At 42.6% G+C, this 13,470-nt stretch overlaps 1 protein-coding gene across 1 annotated transcript; it reads left to right on the top strand.

The window, feature by feature from the left end:
* Positions 1-269: 269 nt before the first annotated feature.
* Positions 270-12,419, top strand: LOC310937221 (collagen alpha-1(XXI) chain-like; the record flags this gene model as incomplete). The annotated part of the gene is made up of 17 exons (XM_083901450.1): positions 270-351; positions 1,607-1,743; positions 1,841-1,960; positions 3,725-3,841; positions 3,919-4,105; positions 5,318-5,483; positions 6,339-6,561; positions 9,428-9,601; positions 10,731-10,808; positions 10,902-10,913; positions 11,015-11,110; positions 11,215-11,268; positions 11,363-11,416; positions 11,783-11,836; positions 11,935-12,017; positions 12,198-12,251; positions 12,386-12,419. The coding sequence occupies 17 exons, from the start codon at positions 270-272 to the stop codon at positions 12,417-12,419; spliced, it is 1,725 nt and encodes a 574-aa protein (XP_083757576.1).
* Positions 12,420-13,470: the final 1,051 nt, after the last annotated feature.

The raw sequence follows: 13,470 nt of genomic DNA, 5'->3' as shown, positions 1-13,470 counted from the left end.
AGCGCAATCACGACCGCGCTCAGTGGCGTTTTAGCCATAATTATGTCACGTGTTGTTGTTGTTGTTGTTGTTGTTGGTAACAATATGGTAAATGTACCTTTATCTTTATTAAAATGACTAAACATCAAGCTTGTGAACTGTTTGTGTTTCAGCCAGGTCACAGTGGACAGAGGTGGACAGCTCACACACACACACACACACACACACACACACACACACACACACACACACACACACACACACACACACACACACACACACACACAGCCATGTGGCTCTGGTCAGTCTGCAGTGCAGTTTTACTCCTGACCTCAGTTGAAGCTGCAGAGGAGGACGATGACGTCAGAGCAGGTAAAAAACACTCTGACAAACATCTTTAGAACACAATGAATACTTTACTGTCTTAACTGCTGACTCTGTGTCTCTGTCTCTGTCTCTGTCTCTGTCTCTGTCTGTGTCTCTGTCTGTGTCTCTGTCTCTGTCTGTGTCTCTGTGTCTGTGTCTGTCTCTGTCTGTGTCTCTGTCTGTCTCTGTCCCTGTTTGTCTGTGTCTCTGTGTCTGTCTCTGTCCCTGTTTGTCTGTGTCTCTTTGTCTCTGTCTGTGTCTGTGTCTGTGTCTGTGTCTGTGTCTGTCTCTGTCTGTGTCTGTGTCTCTGTCTGTGTCTCTGTCCCTGTCTGTCTCTGTCTCTTTGTCTCTGTTTCTCTGTCTCTTTGTCTCTGTGTCTGTGTCTCTGTCTGTGTCTCTGTGTCTGTCTCTCTGTCTGTCTCTCTCTGTGTCTGACTGTGTCTCTGTCTCTGTCCCTGTCTGTCTGTGTCTCTGTCTGTGTCTGTGTCTCTGTCTGTGTCTCTGTCTGTGTCTGTGTCTGTCTGTGTCTGTGTCTGTGTCTGTGTCTGTGTCTCTGTCTGTGTCTCTGTCTGTGTCTCTGTCTCTGTCTGTCTCTGTGTCTGTGTCTGTCTCTGTCCCTGTCTGTCTGTGTCTCTTTCTCTCTGTCTGTGTCTATGTCTGTGTCTGTGTCTCTGTCTGTGTCTGTCTCTGTGTCTCTGTCTGTGTCTGTGTTTGTCTCTGTGTCTCCGAGTCTGTGTCTCTGTCTGTGTCTCTGTCCCTGTCTGTCTCTGTCTCTTTGTCTCTGTTTCTCTGTCTCTTTGTCTCTGTGTCTCTGTCTGTGTCTCTGTGTCTGTGTCTCTGTCTGTGTCTCTGTGTCTGTCTGTGTCTCTGTCTCTGTCCCTGTCTGTCTGTGTCTCTTTGTCTCTGTCTGTGTCTCTGTCTGTGTCTCTTTGTCCCTGTGTCTCTGTCTGTCTCTTTGTCTCTGTCTGTCTCTGTCTCTTTGTCTCTGTCTGTCTCTGTGTCTCTGTCTCTGTCTGTCTCTGTGTCTTTGTCTCTTTGTTTCTGTCTGTGTCTCTGTCTGTGTCTCTGTCTGTGTCTCTTTGTCCCTGTGTCTCTGTATGTCTGTCTGTCTCTCTCTCTGTGTCTCTGTCTCTCTCTGTCTCTCTCTCTGTCTCTCTCTCTGTGTCCCCATGTCTCTCTCTCTGTGTCCCCATGTCTCTCTCTCTGTGTCCCCATGTCTCTCTCTCTGTGTCCCCATGTCTCTCTCTCTGTGTCTCTGTAGGCTGCAGCACTGCCGTGAATGACCTCGTCTACATCGTCGACGGCTCGTGGAGCGTCGGCTTCGCTGACTTTGACGCGGCCAAACAGTGGCTCATTAACATCAGCAGCCAGTTTGACATCAGCTCCCACTACACACAGGTGACCGTCATCTATAATAACGTCTTACTTTAAATGAAGTTTAAATATAAATGTGTGTGTGTGTGTGTGTGTGTGTGTGTGTGTCCCTGTGCTGCAGGTGTGTGTGATCCAGTACAGTGACACACCACGTCTGGAGATTCCACTGGGGAAACACCAGAGTGGAGCGGAGCTGATCCAGGCCATACAGAGCATCACTTACCTGGGAGGAAACACACAGGTGAGCCTGCAGTCACATCATCGTTATGCTAACAAGGTCTTTATATGTCCACCTGTAACCTTTTCCTGGGAGATCCGGACACTTTCAGTCATTCTACATCCTCTTTACCTCTGACTGTCTCTATCTGGAAAAAAAACCCACTTCCTGTGTGCAGTATGGGATTGCCAACCAGGTAAATTAAGGGATGCACCGATTATTTTCCAGTTATTCATGAGCCGATACCAACTTCATTTTTAAACCACTTTACAGCACCCACAGAGATGTACTGTCTATCTTTTCTTTAATATAACATTTTAACATAGAAACACACGCATAGGTCAACAGATACAGAGACTTAAACACGGTCTGCACACGCTTGGTTGAATGAGTTCATCTTAGTATTTAACTATATCAGTATGAGGATTATACTGTGCAGAGATATAATGACATAATTCTCTTCATTAAGTAGTTTAAAATCAACTGGTTTCATCTTTAAAGGTGCATTATGTAATAAATCATAAAATCCTCCTAATCTGTCACAGAGACTCAGGAATAATGTTCATATAACAAACTGAACTCGCCAACAACAACAGTACAGACAAAATATTTGCATTGAAGCTCCCATAGAGTGGTCCTGTTGCACATATATGTTAGTTATGGAGGTCTACTTACATACATTAACTTGTTTTTATGCTCAAAAACCTCCTAGTTGCTGTAAACGAGCCGATAGAAATCCTCTTTTCTGACGCTGTTCCCCAGCCGCGATATTTCAGACATAAATCTCACCCCCAGAAGACAGAGTGTGTTGTGATTGGCCAGTACCCGGAAGTGACATATTCAGCACACCCGCTCTCAGAAGCACAGCTCCCCCCTCTGGAACGGTGGATGCACTGCTCCTCATTATCAAAACATTGTTTTAACAGTGTTTAAAAATAGCATCGTCACGACTCCCCGCCACAGAGACGTTATTCTTCCTCTTCGGTTCAATGTACGCAACCGGATGTACCCGGACTAGTACCCGGACTAGTGCCCGGAGCAGGAGGATCTGCTGTTCAGGAGAACCGCTGTTTACGTAACCGGACCGGGTTTTTTTCAGAGATCTCACTGAGCCCGAGATTACAATAAAACACAGCGTTCTCAGCAGTGGCTGAACTGTTTGTTTAGAACCTTCAGGGCTTCATAAACAAGGTAATGACGCAGATACACACTAAAAAACAGCCTTAATAGGAACTTCTGGTCCAGGTCCGCTGCCGAGCGACCACGGGTTGCCAGTTACGTCAGAAAACGAAACCTAAAAGACCTCGGTATTTTGAATTTGAATGTAGTAACCGTTTTTTGGCCACATTCTTACATGTGGCGCCTTTTAATTATCCGACATTAAAAGAGTTTAAAGGTCAATGTCCTGCTTCATGTTCTCATCTCTCTCGTCGACTGGTGCAGGACCAGGATTTTTGCTCTTAAAACGTATAATAAAATGTCCTTTAAAGTCTTCACTACGTAGAAAAACGTCACCGCGTCTAAAAACAAGCGCGTAATGAACGACCACAGTGCAGCGCAGCAGGTGCATCTGCAGCAACATGACCGCGGTAACCACGGCAACGCCATAAAACATAAAACCGTCTTTACAGCACATCCTTCCTCTTTATAGTTTACGCACTTTATACGTTTGGTAAACTTCTTTTCTGTGTGGATATATTTGATTTCATTCTCCCTCTGTGGATGAGAACTGTTGAACACAGCGCTTCACACACACACTTGTGTGTGTTTCACGCTCTCTGCTTTTAGACCGGACGTGCCATCAAGTTCGCCGTGGACCACGTCTTCTCCTCGTCGCAGCGACTCAGCCGAGTCAAGAACCGCATCGCCGTGGTGGTGACTGACGGCAAATCTCAGGACGACGTGGTAAATGTCGCCGCGAGAGCGGTCCCAGTGTGTGGAGAGAAAAAAAAAGTGTTCCTGACCCGCGTTTGTTTGTGTAGGTGGACGCCAGCGTGGAGGCCCGAGCTCAGGGCGTCACCGTGTTTGCGGTCGGCGTCGGAAGCGAGATCACCACGTCGGAGCTGGTGTCCATCGCCAACAGACCCTCGTCCACGTACGTCCTGTACGCGGAGGATTACACCACCATCGACCGCATCCGAGACGCCATGGAGCAGAAGCTCTGTGAAGGTCAGGAACCACCAGAGTCATGACTGCTTTGTTTAAGGGTCACATAGACAGGAAGTTCCTATTAACGCTGTTTTTTTTAGTGTGTATCTGCGTCATTACCTTGTTAATGAAGCCCTGAAGGTTCTAAACCAGCGGTCCCCAAACTTTTTCCTGTGAGGGCCACATAACTTTTCCATTCTCTGATGGGGGCCAGAGTCGGTTTGTAAAGTGTGACGATCACAGGGGTGCCTATACGCAAACATTTATTGTTTTCAAAAGGCCACACATAACCCAAATATTAATAACCCTTTGTGGGATCTTTACAGAAAAAAAAGTCAGGAAATGAATAATAACCAAATAACCCTCTCTGGGTTCTTCATAGAAAAAAAAGGTCTTGCCTAACCTTTTTGCCATTATTCCGTTCAGGGGCTAGTCAGGATTTTCGCATGGCCAGAAAAAATCATAATGGTCTCTGGTATTGTTCAGGGGGCCGGGCCAAATGTGGAGGCTGGCCATAGTTTGGGGACCACTGGTCTAAACAAACGGTTCAGCCACTGCTGAGAACGCTGTGTTTTATTGTAATCTCAGGCTCAGCGAGATCTCTGAAAAAACCCGGTCCGGTTACGTAAACAGCGGTTCTCCTGAACAGCAGATCCTCCTGCTCCGGGCACTAGTCCGGGCACTAGTCCGGGCACATCCGGTTGCGTACATTGAACCGCAGAAGAAGAATAACGTCCGTTGTGGAGGTGTTTCACGAGCGACAGTGTCTTCTGACTCTGGGTCTGACTCCGGGTCAAAGGTCGTCAAAGGGACTGCGGCGGGGAGTCGTGAAGAAGCTATTTTTAAACACTGTTAAAACAATGTTTTGATAATGAGGAGCAGTGCATCCACCGTTCCAGAGGGGGGAGCTGTGCTTCTGAGAGCGGGTGTGCTGAATATGTCACTTCCGGGTACTGGCCAATCACAACACAGTCTGTTGGGTGAGAGAGTTGAGTCTGAAATCTCGCGGCTCAGGAACAGCGTCAGAAAAGAGGATCTGCTGTAATTGGCTCGTTTACAGCAACTAGGAGGTTTTTGAGCATAAAAACAAGTTAATGTATGTAAGTAGACCTCCATAACTAACATATATGTGCAACAGGACCACTCTATGTGACCTTTAAGAGAAGGTCAATCAACACCAGGTCAAAGAAGGCGATCCTGTTCTTCTTTGTGATCTTCACTGTCTCCTTCCAGAGTCCGTGTGTCCGACCAGAATCCCGGTGGCGTCTCGTGACGAGAAAGGCTTTGAGCTGATGTTGGGTCTGAAGATTCAAGCGAAGGCTCAGAAGATCTCAGGTTCTCTGGTTTCTGAGACGGCGTACGATCTGACGGCGTCCACCGACATCACTGAAAACACCAGGTATTTCTTTGACAATCTGAAATCACACGTCTTCGGATTATTGGCCACATTCAGTGCCGGCCAAAGGCATAAGCGAACTAAGCACCTGCTTAGGGCCCCATGACCACCAGGGGCCCCCCTAGAGCATTTCATAATTTTTTATTCTTTTTTATTTTTAGTCTTTTGCACATTTTACATTTTTCAGTTACATTTTGTGCTTCTTTGTAATCTTGTTAAAGTACCATATTTATTTCTGATTTAATTATTTGTTTATTTCATTCTTTTATATTTTTTTCTTAGTGTGTATCTGATCTTATGGGTATGGTTTTTGCCGTTTATATGCTTTTAATTTATTGTATTTTAACTTTTAACTTTCTTTATTTTACTGTTTTTGTATCTGTTGTGCAGCACTTTGGTAACTTTGTTGTTTTTAAAACATGCTATACAAATAAAGTGGATTGGATTCAATACGTCTGTATATCTGCACTACTTTTATTTTGCTGTTTAATGATAATATAAAGTGATTATTTTATGATAGGTTTTTTTTGTAGCTCTTTAAACGTTTTTGCACCTTGAAATTTTTTAAATTTTTTATTAGAATAAACTGTTTTATTTGTTACTTCTTCTTCGGGCTGACGTCGTATTCTCGTCTTAGTGCCATTTTGAGTACGAAGTGAAAATCAACAAAGATCATTCTTCCGATTCATGAAAACATGCCAGTCTGACTTTGGGATGATGCAAGCAACACAATCACTGCTTTATTATGAGCTTTAATAAAGGGCCCCAAACTCTAACTGTTGCTGAGGGCCCCATGAAGGCTTGGGCCGGCCCTGGCCACGTTAATGATTTATCTGTTTGACTTTGTTTTTATACCAGAGAGATTTTCCCAGAAGGCCTCCCTCCATCCTACGTCTTTGTAGCCACGCTGCGGTTAAAGGGCTCTTCTGCCACGCTGCCCTTTGACCTTTGGAGGGTGCTGTCGAAGGACGGCGACATCCAGGCCGCGGTGACGCTGAGCGGGAAAGACAAAAGCGTCTCCTTCATCACCACGGAGACACACGGCCAAGAGCAAAGGGTCGACTTTAAAGCTGGATTTCAGGTCAGTGTCAGAGAGTTGTGTTTAATGTTCTCAAGAAGATTCAGTCTCTCGGTCTGATAAAAACAAAACATAATGACATATTTATGTGCGTAGGTTGATAGATTTGCTGTTTCAGCAACGCTATAATGACCGTGTATGTATGTAATATTACAATAACACTTCTATCACGACCCGGACTCTCTTAACCCTTTAATACCTCAATCTATCAAAATGTCCATCTGTCATTTTTTGCTTATTTTAACCATTTACGTCCTGTTTAAATAGTGTATTAACAATTTACAAAAGGTTTTATTGAAAGAAAACCTTGTAGTTGTACATGAACACCAGATTGTATCTGTTAAATTTGAAATTTGAACAGGATTAAACATTTCAAGGTGCATTATGTAATAAATGATAAAATCCTCCTAATATGTCACAGAGACTCAGGAATAATGTTCATATAACAAACTGAACTCACCAACAACAACAGTGCAGACAAAATATTTGCATTAAAAAAAATATTTTGCAGACTGCAAATCATGTTTATGTTTTGAAATCATGTTTTGGCATGTGGCGCCACCTACCGCCGTCTACTAATCATTGCAGCCAGTAGAGTCTCAGCTGCCGAGCAACCACGGGTTGCCAGTTGCGTCAGAAAAGGAAACCTAAAAGACCTCGGTATTTTGAATTTGAATGTAGTAACTGTTTTTGGCCACATTCTTACATATGGCGCCTTTAAAATAACATTTTGTGCAAAAACGTCATTGTTTTCACCTTAGAAACATGGCCAAAACGAGACCTTTTTGAAGTCAGGATGATGCTGGAACACTTGTACGTGCTTTAATAACTCGTCGTTTGGACGACTGCGATTCCCTTTTGACTGGTCTTCCTAGAAAGTCACTGAAGAAACAGGATTTTAAGTGACAAAACTAACAAAATAAAGAAATCACATTACTCCTCAGCCAGTTTCTTTTAGGATAGATATTAAAGTTCTTTTACTCATTTATTAAGTCTTAAATAACCTCGCACCATCTTATATTTTGGCGATTTGCTCTCTTTTTATAGAACACTCCTGCCTGTCTTTTAGTTGTTCCTGGAACACTCTCCCTTTAGACCTAAGAATGGCAGCCATTTTTAAAAAGAAATTGAAAACATATCTCTTTAATTTGGCTTTTAATAGGGGTTGATTTGATCTTTTATCACTGTCACTGATGATGTGTTGTTTTTTATTGTTTCTGACATTGCTTTGTTCAAGCACTTTGAAAGGTGCTCTGTAAATAAAGATTATTGTTATTATTATTATGTACAGTCCGTGCTACAGTTACAGTTTGACATTTCCCTTACTGAAAGCCGACATTGTACTCTGACTTTGATTCCAGTCCCTGAAACTTAGTTGTAGTCTTTAACTTCAGTGCGCGTTGGCTTCAGTTGACAGTGACGCTGGTGAAGATGTCATGGGATGGAAGTCGGCGTTAACGTTTCCTGCTCTAAAACCACGGTGTTTACCTTCTGGGATGTGAGAACGCAGCTCTGTTTCCATGGAAGCTGCAGTTAATAATACATCCTGTTGGACACGAGCGAGTTAGTTTTTCCAAAAAGACTCCCACCTCCCTTCAACCCAACACACACACACACATTCTTGTACTTGCTCCCTACTGAGGACTGGGTTGCTGACAAAGTGAGGACCAGCATTTCCACTTTATAAATCAAAACAATTACAAATATCTACTTCATGAATCACATCTACAAAGAACCACTGGTTGCAGTACCATAAAATGTCTGGAGGTGGAGCCCCAGAGCAAAAAGGGCTGGAAAACTTTTTTTATTTTTTTATTTTTTAAATTATTTTTGGTCCAAAATCTGACAAAAACGTCATACTACTATGTCGTCCAAAATTTGAAAAAAAAAAATGTACCCAAAATTTGCCATAAAGTCATACTATACTATGTCGTCCAAAAATTTTATAAAATCTTTGACAAAAAAATTTTTGTCCAAAATTTGACAAAAACGTCATACTATACTATGTCGTCCAAAATTTGAAAAAAAATGTACCCAAAATTTTTGGTCCAAAATTTTACAAAAATGTCATACTATACTAGGTCGTCCAAAATTTGAAAAAAAAATTACCCAAAATTTTTGGTCCAAAATTTGACAAAAACGTCATACTATACTTTGTCGTCCAAAATTTGAGAAAAAAATTAACCCAAAATTTTTGGTCCAAAATTTAACAAAAACGTCATACTATACGATGTCGTCCAAAATTTGAAAAAAAAATGTACCCACAATTTTTGGTCCAAAATTTGACAAAAACGTCATACTATACTATGTCGTCCAAATTTTTTTTTTATTTTTTTTTTAAAAAATTGACTTTAGCATGTTATAGCAACCTAAGGAAGTGATTTCAATGAAAACAAAGTGAGGACCGGTCAAAATTACCTCACTGGTCCTCAGTATGCCGCAAGTACAAGAACACACACACACACACACACACACTGCAGAGCGGAGAAAGTTGTCATTATGTGTAATGTGTGTGTGAGTTGATTTGTTTTGATGTGGCTGCAGCTCTGAGCCTGTGATTTGTCGCGGTCACAGTCGCAGAATTCTCGCCGCTCTGTGTCTGTTTGCTTTGGTCTTAATGTGTCGCTGCTCACAAGTGTTTGTGGAGCATTTAGGGGGGAAATCAAACTCTCGGCTTAAACTGACACAAGCCCAGATTAAATCAAACATCACGACGACTGCCAACAGAAACCCCGGGGATGAGGATTTGACAAGTTAATAACGGTTTTCACAGCCAGGTTTCCTGCTGAACAAAGACGTGTTTCAGGCTCATAAATGAAGGAAAAGCTTCAGACTTTGTCTCACTGTGCCCTTCGTCTGTTTTTTTTAGAAACTCTACGACGGAAAATGGCATCAGCTGAAACTCCTGGTGAGGCCTCAGCAGGTCATCGCTTACCTGGACGACCACATGACACAGGAAGTCGAGCTGCAGCCGGCGGAGCCCATTTATATCAACGGGGAGACGCAGGTGGCAAAGAAGAGAGGAAGTGATGTCACCGTGCCTGTGAGTGCACATGGTCGCATTATTATTACATCTGTTCTCGTCGAGCAGATTAGCAAAACAATCCAAGCACCAACATTTGACCGAATTGTGCCTCTTGGGTCGTTATTTTGAAAAGTCCCATTAGCCTTGTAAATTTCCCAATGGAAAACGGCGGCCATCTTTAAAAATGGTCGCCATTACATCAGAATTTAACCCGAGAACACTATCGCTCAAATTCAAAACACCATCACTAACCGCCGGGTGATTTAGACTTAGACTTCCTTTTATTGTCATTGCACAGAGAACACAACAGCGGAAAAACTGGCAACGAAATGTCGTTGCTTGGCAACCGGTAAAGAAAATAAGAGGCAGCATTGAGTTTGAAAACAACAGTATATAAAAAAGTAAGAACAAGAATATAGAATAATAAGAATAAGAATAAATACGATTTTTTTACCCGAGATAATAAATACACCCAATAAAAAGTACTTGTCATTAGAATATAGCAAAACATGACAATACATGACACATTTGAGTCGTGTTCTTTTATTTTAAACTGTGTCATGTCTAACAAAATGAAAGAAAAGCATCATGGGGGGGCAAATATAAAAATGCTCCAAAATTACTGGAAAATAAGGAAAAAAAAATTATAATGAAGATGAAAACTTTCTTGAAAATCACATACATGTATTTGCTCGGGTGAAAACCACCCGTCACTGGTGTTCTAGGGTTAATTTCCTGGGCCGATTTCATTGATTTTGGTGTCAAACGATGAACATAAAGGAATATAAAGGAAGCTTCTTAGCCGCTCCAGTATAATAAATCTGACTTCTCTGTGGTCACAAATATGTGATTTGATATCAAGATTATACCTATTAGGCAATTTTATACAAAGTTGCCCAGAAAATAGCCTTTTCAGAGCTTGAATTGTCGGCCATCTTGGAAGAAAAATGGCAGCCATCTTGATTTTTGTGTGGCTAATGGGTTTTAACAAAAGTCTTAATCCCCAAGGATTTTATTTTGGTGCTTCTTTCCACTTGTGAAAGGTTTTCCTTAAATACTCTGCTCTACTGTTCTGTCTGCTGAGGATTTAAAATGAATTGTTGTTGTCGTTGTTGTCGTTGTTGTGGTGGTGGTGGTGGTGACACAGGTGGAGATCCAGAAGCTGCGTCTGTACTGTGATCCTCATCAGAGCGACAGAGAAACAGCCTGTGAGATCTTCTCTGTGGTAACAGCTGCACACTCACACTCACACTCACACTCAGACACACAGTCCAGTCCTCACTCATCATTATAACCATGACTGTGTTCTCTTTCTCAGGATGACGACAGGGTGAGTCAACTTTCTCTGATAATCTTTCCTCTCACGTGTTGATGTGACTTAACTCTGGAGTGAATAGAAAGGTTAAGACGTGATATTTCCTGTTTCCTCAGTGTCCTCTGAACAGGACGCTCACACCGGAGGAGGAGGAAGAAGACTGTAACTGTGTCGTTGGACCTCCAGGACAGCGCGGCCCACCAGGACGCATGGTAACGCATTTGTTAAGATGCACTTTGTGACCTGTTGTCGTGATTCTGCCTCTGATTCACTCTCCAGATGAATGTGTTTGTGATGATTCTCCTCATTTTTGCAGGGATTCAGAGGCGAGAAAGGCAGGGAAGGACCTCCAGGACCCGATGGTAAGCCTGTAAGTGCTGATCTCTACATCATCTCTTGATCATCTCCTCATATGCGGTTTGTGCGCGACACGCGTTCTCAGTCAAAGTTGTGTCTGTGTGCAGGGTAAAGACGGCACTCGTGGAGAACCTGGTTCTGCTGGACTACCAGGGCTGAAGGTAACACATCTGCTCTTCACACTTCTAAATGATCAGTGTTAGAATGTCATAATGAGCTGTAGACCTTCTTAGAAATAAAAGTGCTCAGTAGAACCATATGAGGCTCTTCGGCTTGTCCTCATAGGAGAACCCTATTAGAGGGTTCCACCAAGAACCCTTTTAAAAGCCTTTATTCAGGAAAGGGGTTTTAAAGGGTTCTCTGGATCAAAATGGTTCTTACTGGAACCATCAGTGTTACCGAGAACACTTTAAAATCCTTTCTTCAGGAAATGTTTTTTCAGAAGCAAATGGTTCCAGGTAGAACCTCAGCCCTTGTAGAAGAACCCTTTTAGAGATGTAAAAATCTGATGTGTACTTTGTGTCCAGGGTGATGTTGGCCCTCCAGGACTGAGAGGGGATCCTGGTCTACTCGGTGAAACGGTGAGTTCTCAAAGCAGCAGTTGTATCTGGCTTCTCTCTGACCTGCTGCCAGTCCTGATGTCCTGATGATTCTCCTGCATTTTACTGCTGATTCTCAGGGAGACAGAGGGGAACCAGGCTCACCGGGAGAACCAGGGCCTCCAGGACCTAAGGTGAGATTAGGAACTGCTTTGTTCCTCAGGTCAGATTCTCTTGTTATAGTCTTGTTGAGTAAAAGCATCATCATCTCAGTTGGAGAAACTGTTCACCTGAAGAACTCAGTTCAGTAAACTCAATAACCCTGAAATCTGCTGTGGACATTCACAATAACAATATTAATGCTAATATGACAACAGTAATAATAGTTGTATGTTTTGAACAGGGTCCTCCTGGAGCGATGGGTGACCCAGGACCTCCTGGAGAGACTGGATCAGTGGTAAGAGGACGTTTATGACCCTCAACACAAAATCACTCTACTTCAGATGTAAAGAAGACAAGAGAGAGAAGATAAATACTGGACTAGTGTGGATTAGGTTTTCACTTTCTTTGTGTCTTTGTTTTCAAACCCAGGGAGGACCAGGACGACCCGGCTCTGGTGGATTAGTTGGACCAACAGGAGCAAAGGTCAGTGTTGACGACTGTTTTATATAAAATAAACAGAACAGTGCCATTATGTACAATATAGACATTATAAATATAAGATAAATACAGAATCAGTGCTGGACGTTGACCTCAAAAACAACTTCTTTATGAATTCTCAAACTGAGATTTACAGCAAATAGACGAAAATCAATTCAATCATTCAATGTGTTTTTTTTTACCATTTAAAATCAGCACGAAACTGAATGTGTGCAAACATGACAATGATTACACTCTTAGAAATAAAAGTGCAAAGTAGAACCATATAAGGTTTCTTCAGCATGTCCTCATAGAGAACCCTTTTTGGCTCCAGGTAGAACCTTTATACCTTTATAAAGGTTCTACCTGGAACCCTTTTGGAGGGTTCCTCCAAAACCCTAAAAGACTTTATTCAGGAAAGGGGTTTTAAAGGATTCTCTTGATCAAAATGGTTCTTACTGGAACCATTAGTTACCAGGAACCCTTGAAAAACTTTTTTTCAGAAGCAAATGTTTCCAGGTAGAACCTCAGCCCTTGTAGAAGAACCCTTTTGGAACCCTTATTTCTAAGAGAGTAGATTTCTTGTCTGTGCTCTTTCACATATCGCCATATCTTTAAAAACACAGCAGTCAAACACAAACTGTTGCACGCTCACTTTTCACTCTGACGCCACACAAGCAACGCGAGTTCAAAGCAAAACACGACGTTTGCCCACGTCTTTTCACTCGTGTTAGACGTCGGTGAATCTTGATCTGATCTCAGTGTTAAATCCTCCTCCTGTCGACTAACAGAAGTGACGGCGTCACTGAGTGCATCAGTGCGCAGTGTTTGTCCAACTGTGGCCACTGTGAGAGTATAAGTAGCTAAATGAGAGAGCACACGCTAACATCTGAAAACATGTGAGCACGCCCACCAGCTTACACGTGTGTGTGTGTGTGTGTGTGTGTGTGTGTGAGACGCTATTTTCAGCCTCCTCTGAAGTCGCAGCCACACTGCTCACTAATTTAAGACGCTTCCTGTTATCATAATAAACTACT

The sequence above is a fragment of the Microchirus variegatus genome (genome assembly GCF_963457635.1).
Source record: "Microchirus variegatus genome assembly, chromosome: 15".
NCBI classification, from domain to species: Eukaryota; Metazoa; Chordata; class Actinopteri; order Pleuronectiformes; family Soleidae; genus Microchirus; species Microchirus variegatus.
This window is presented reverse-complemented; position numbering and strand designations above follow the sequence as displayed.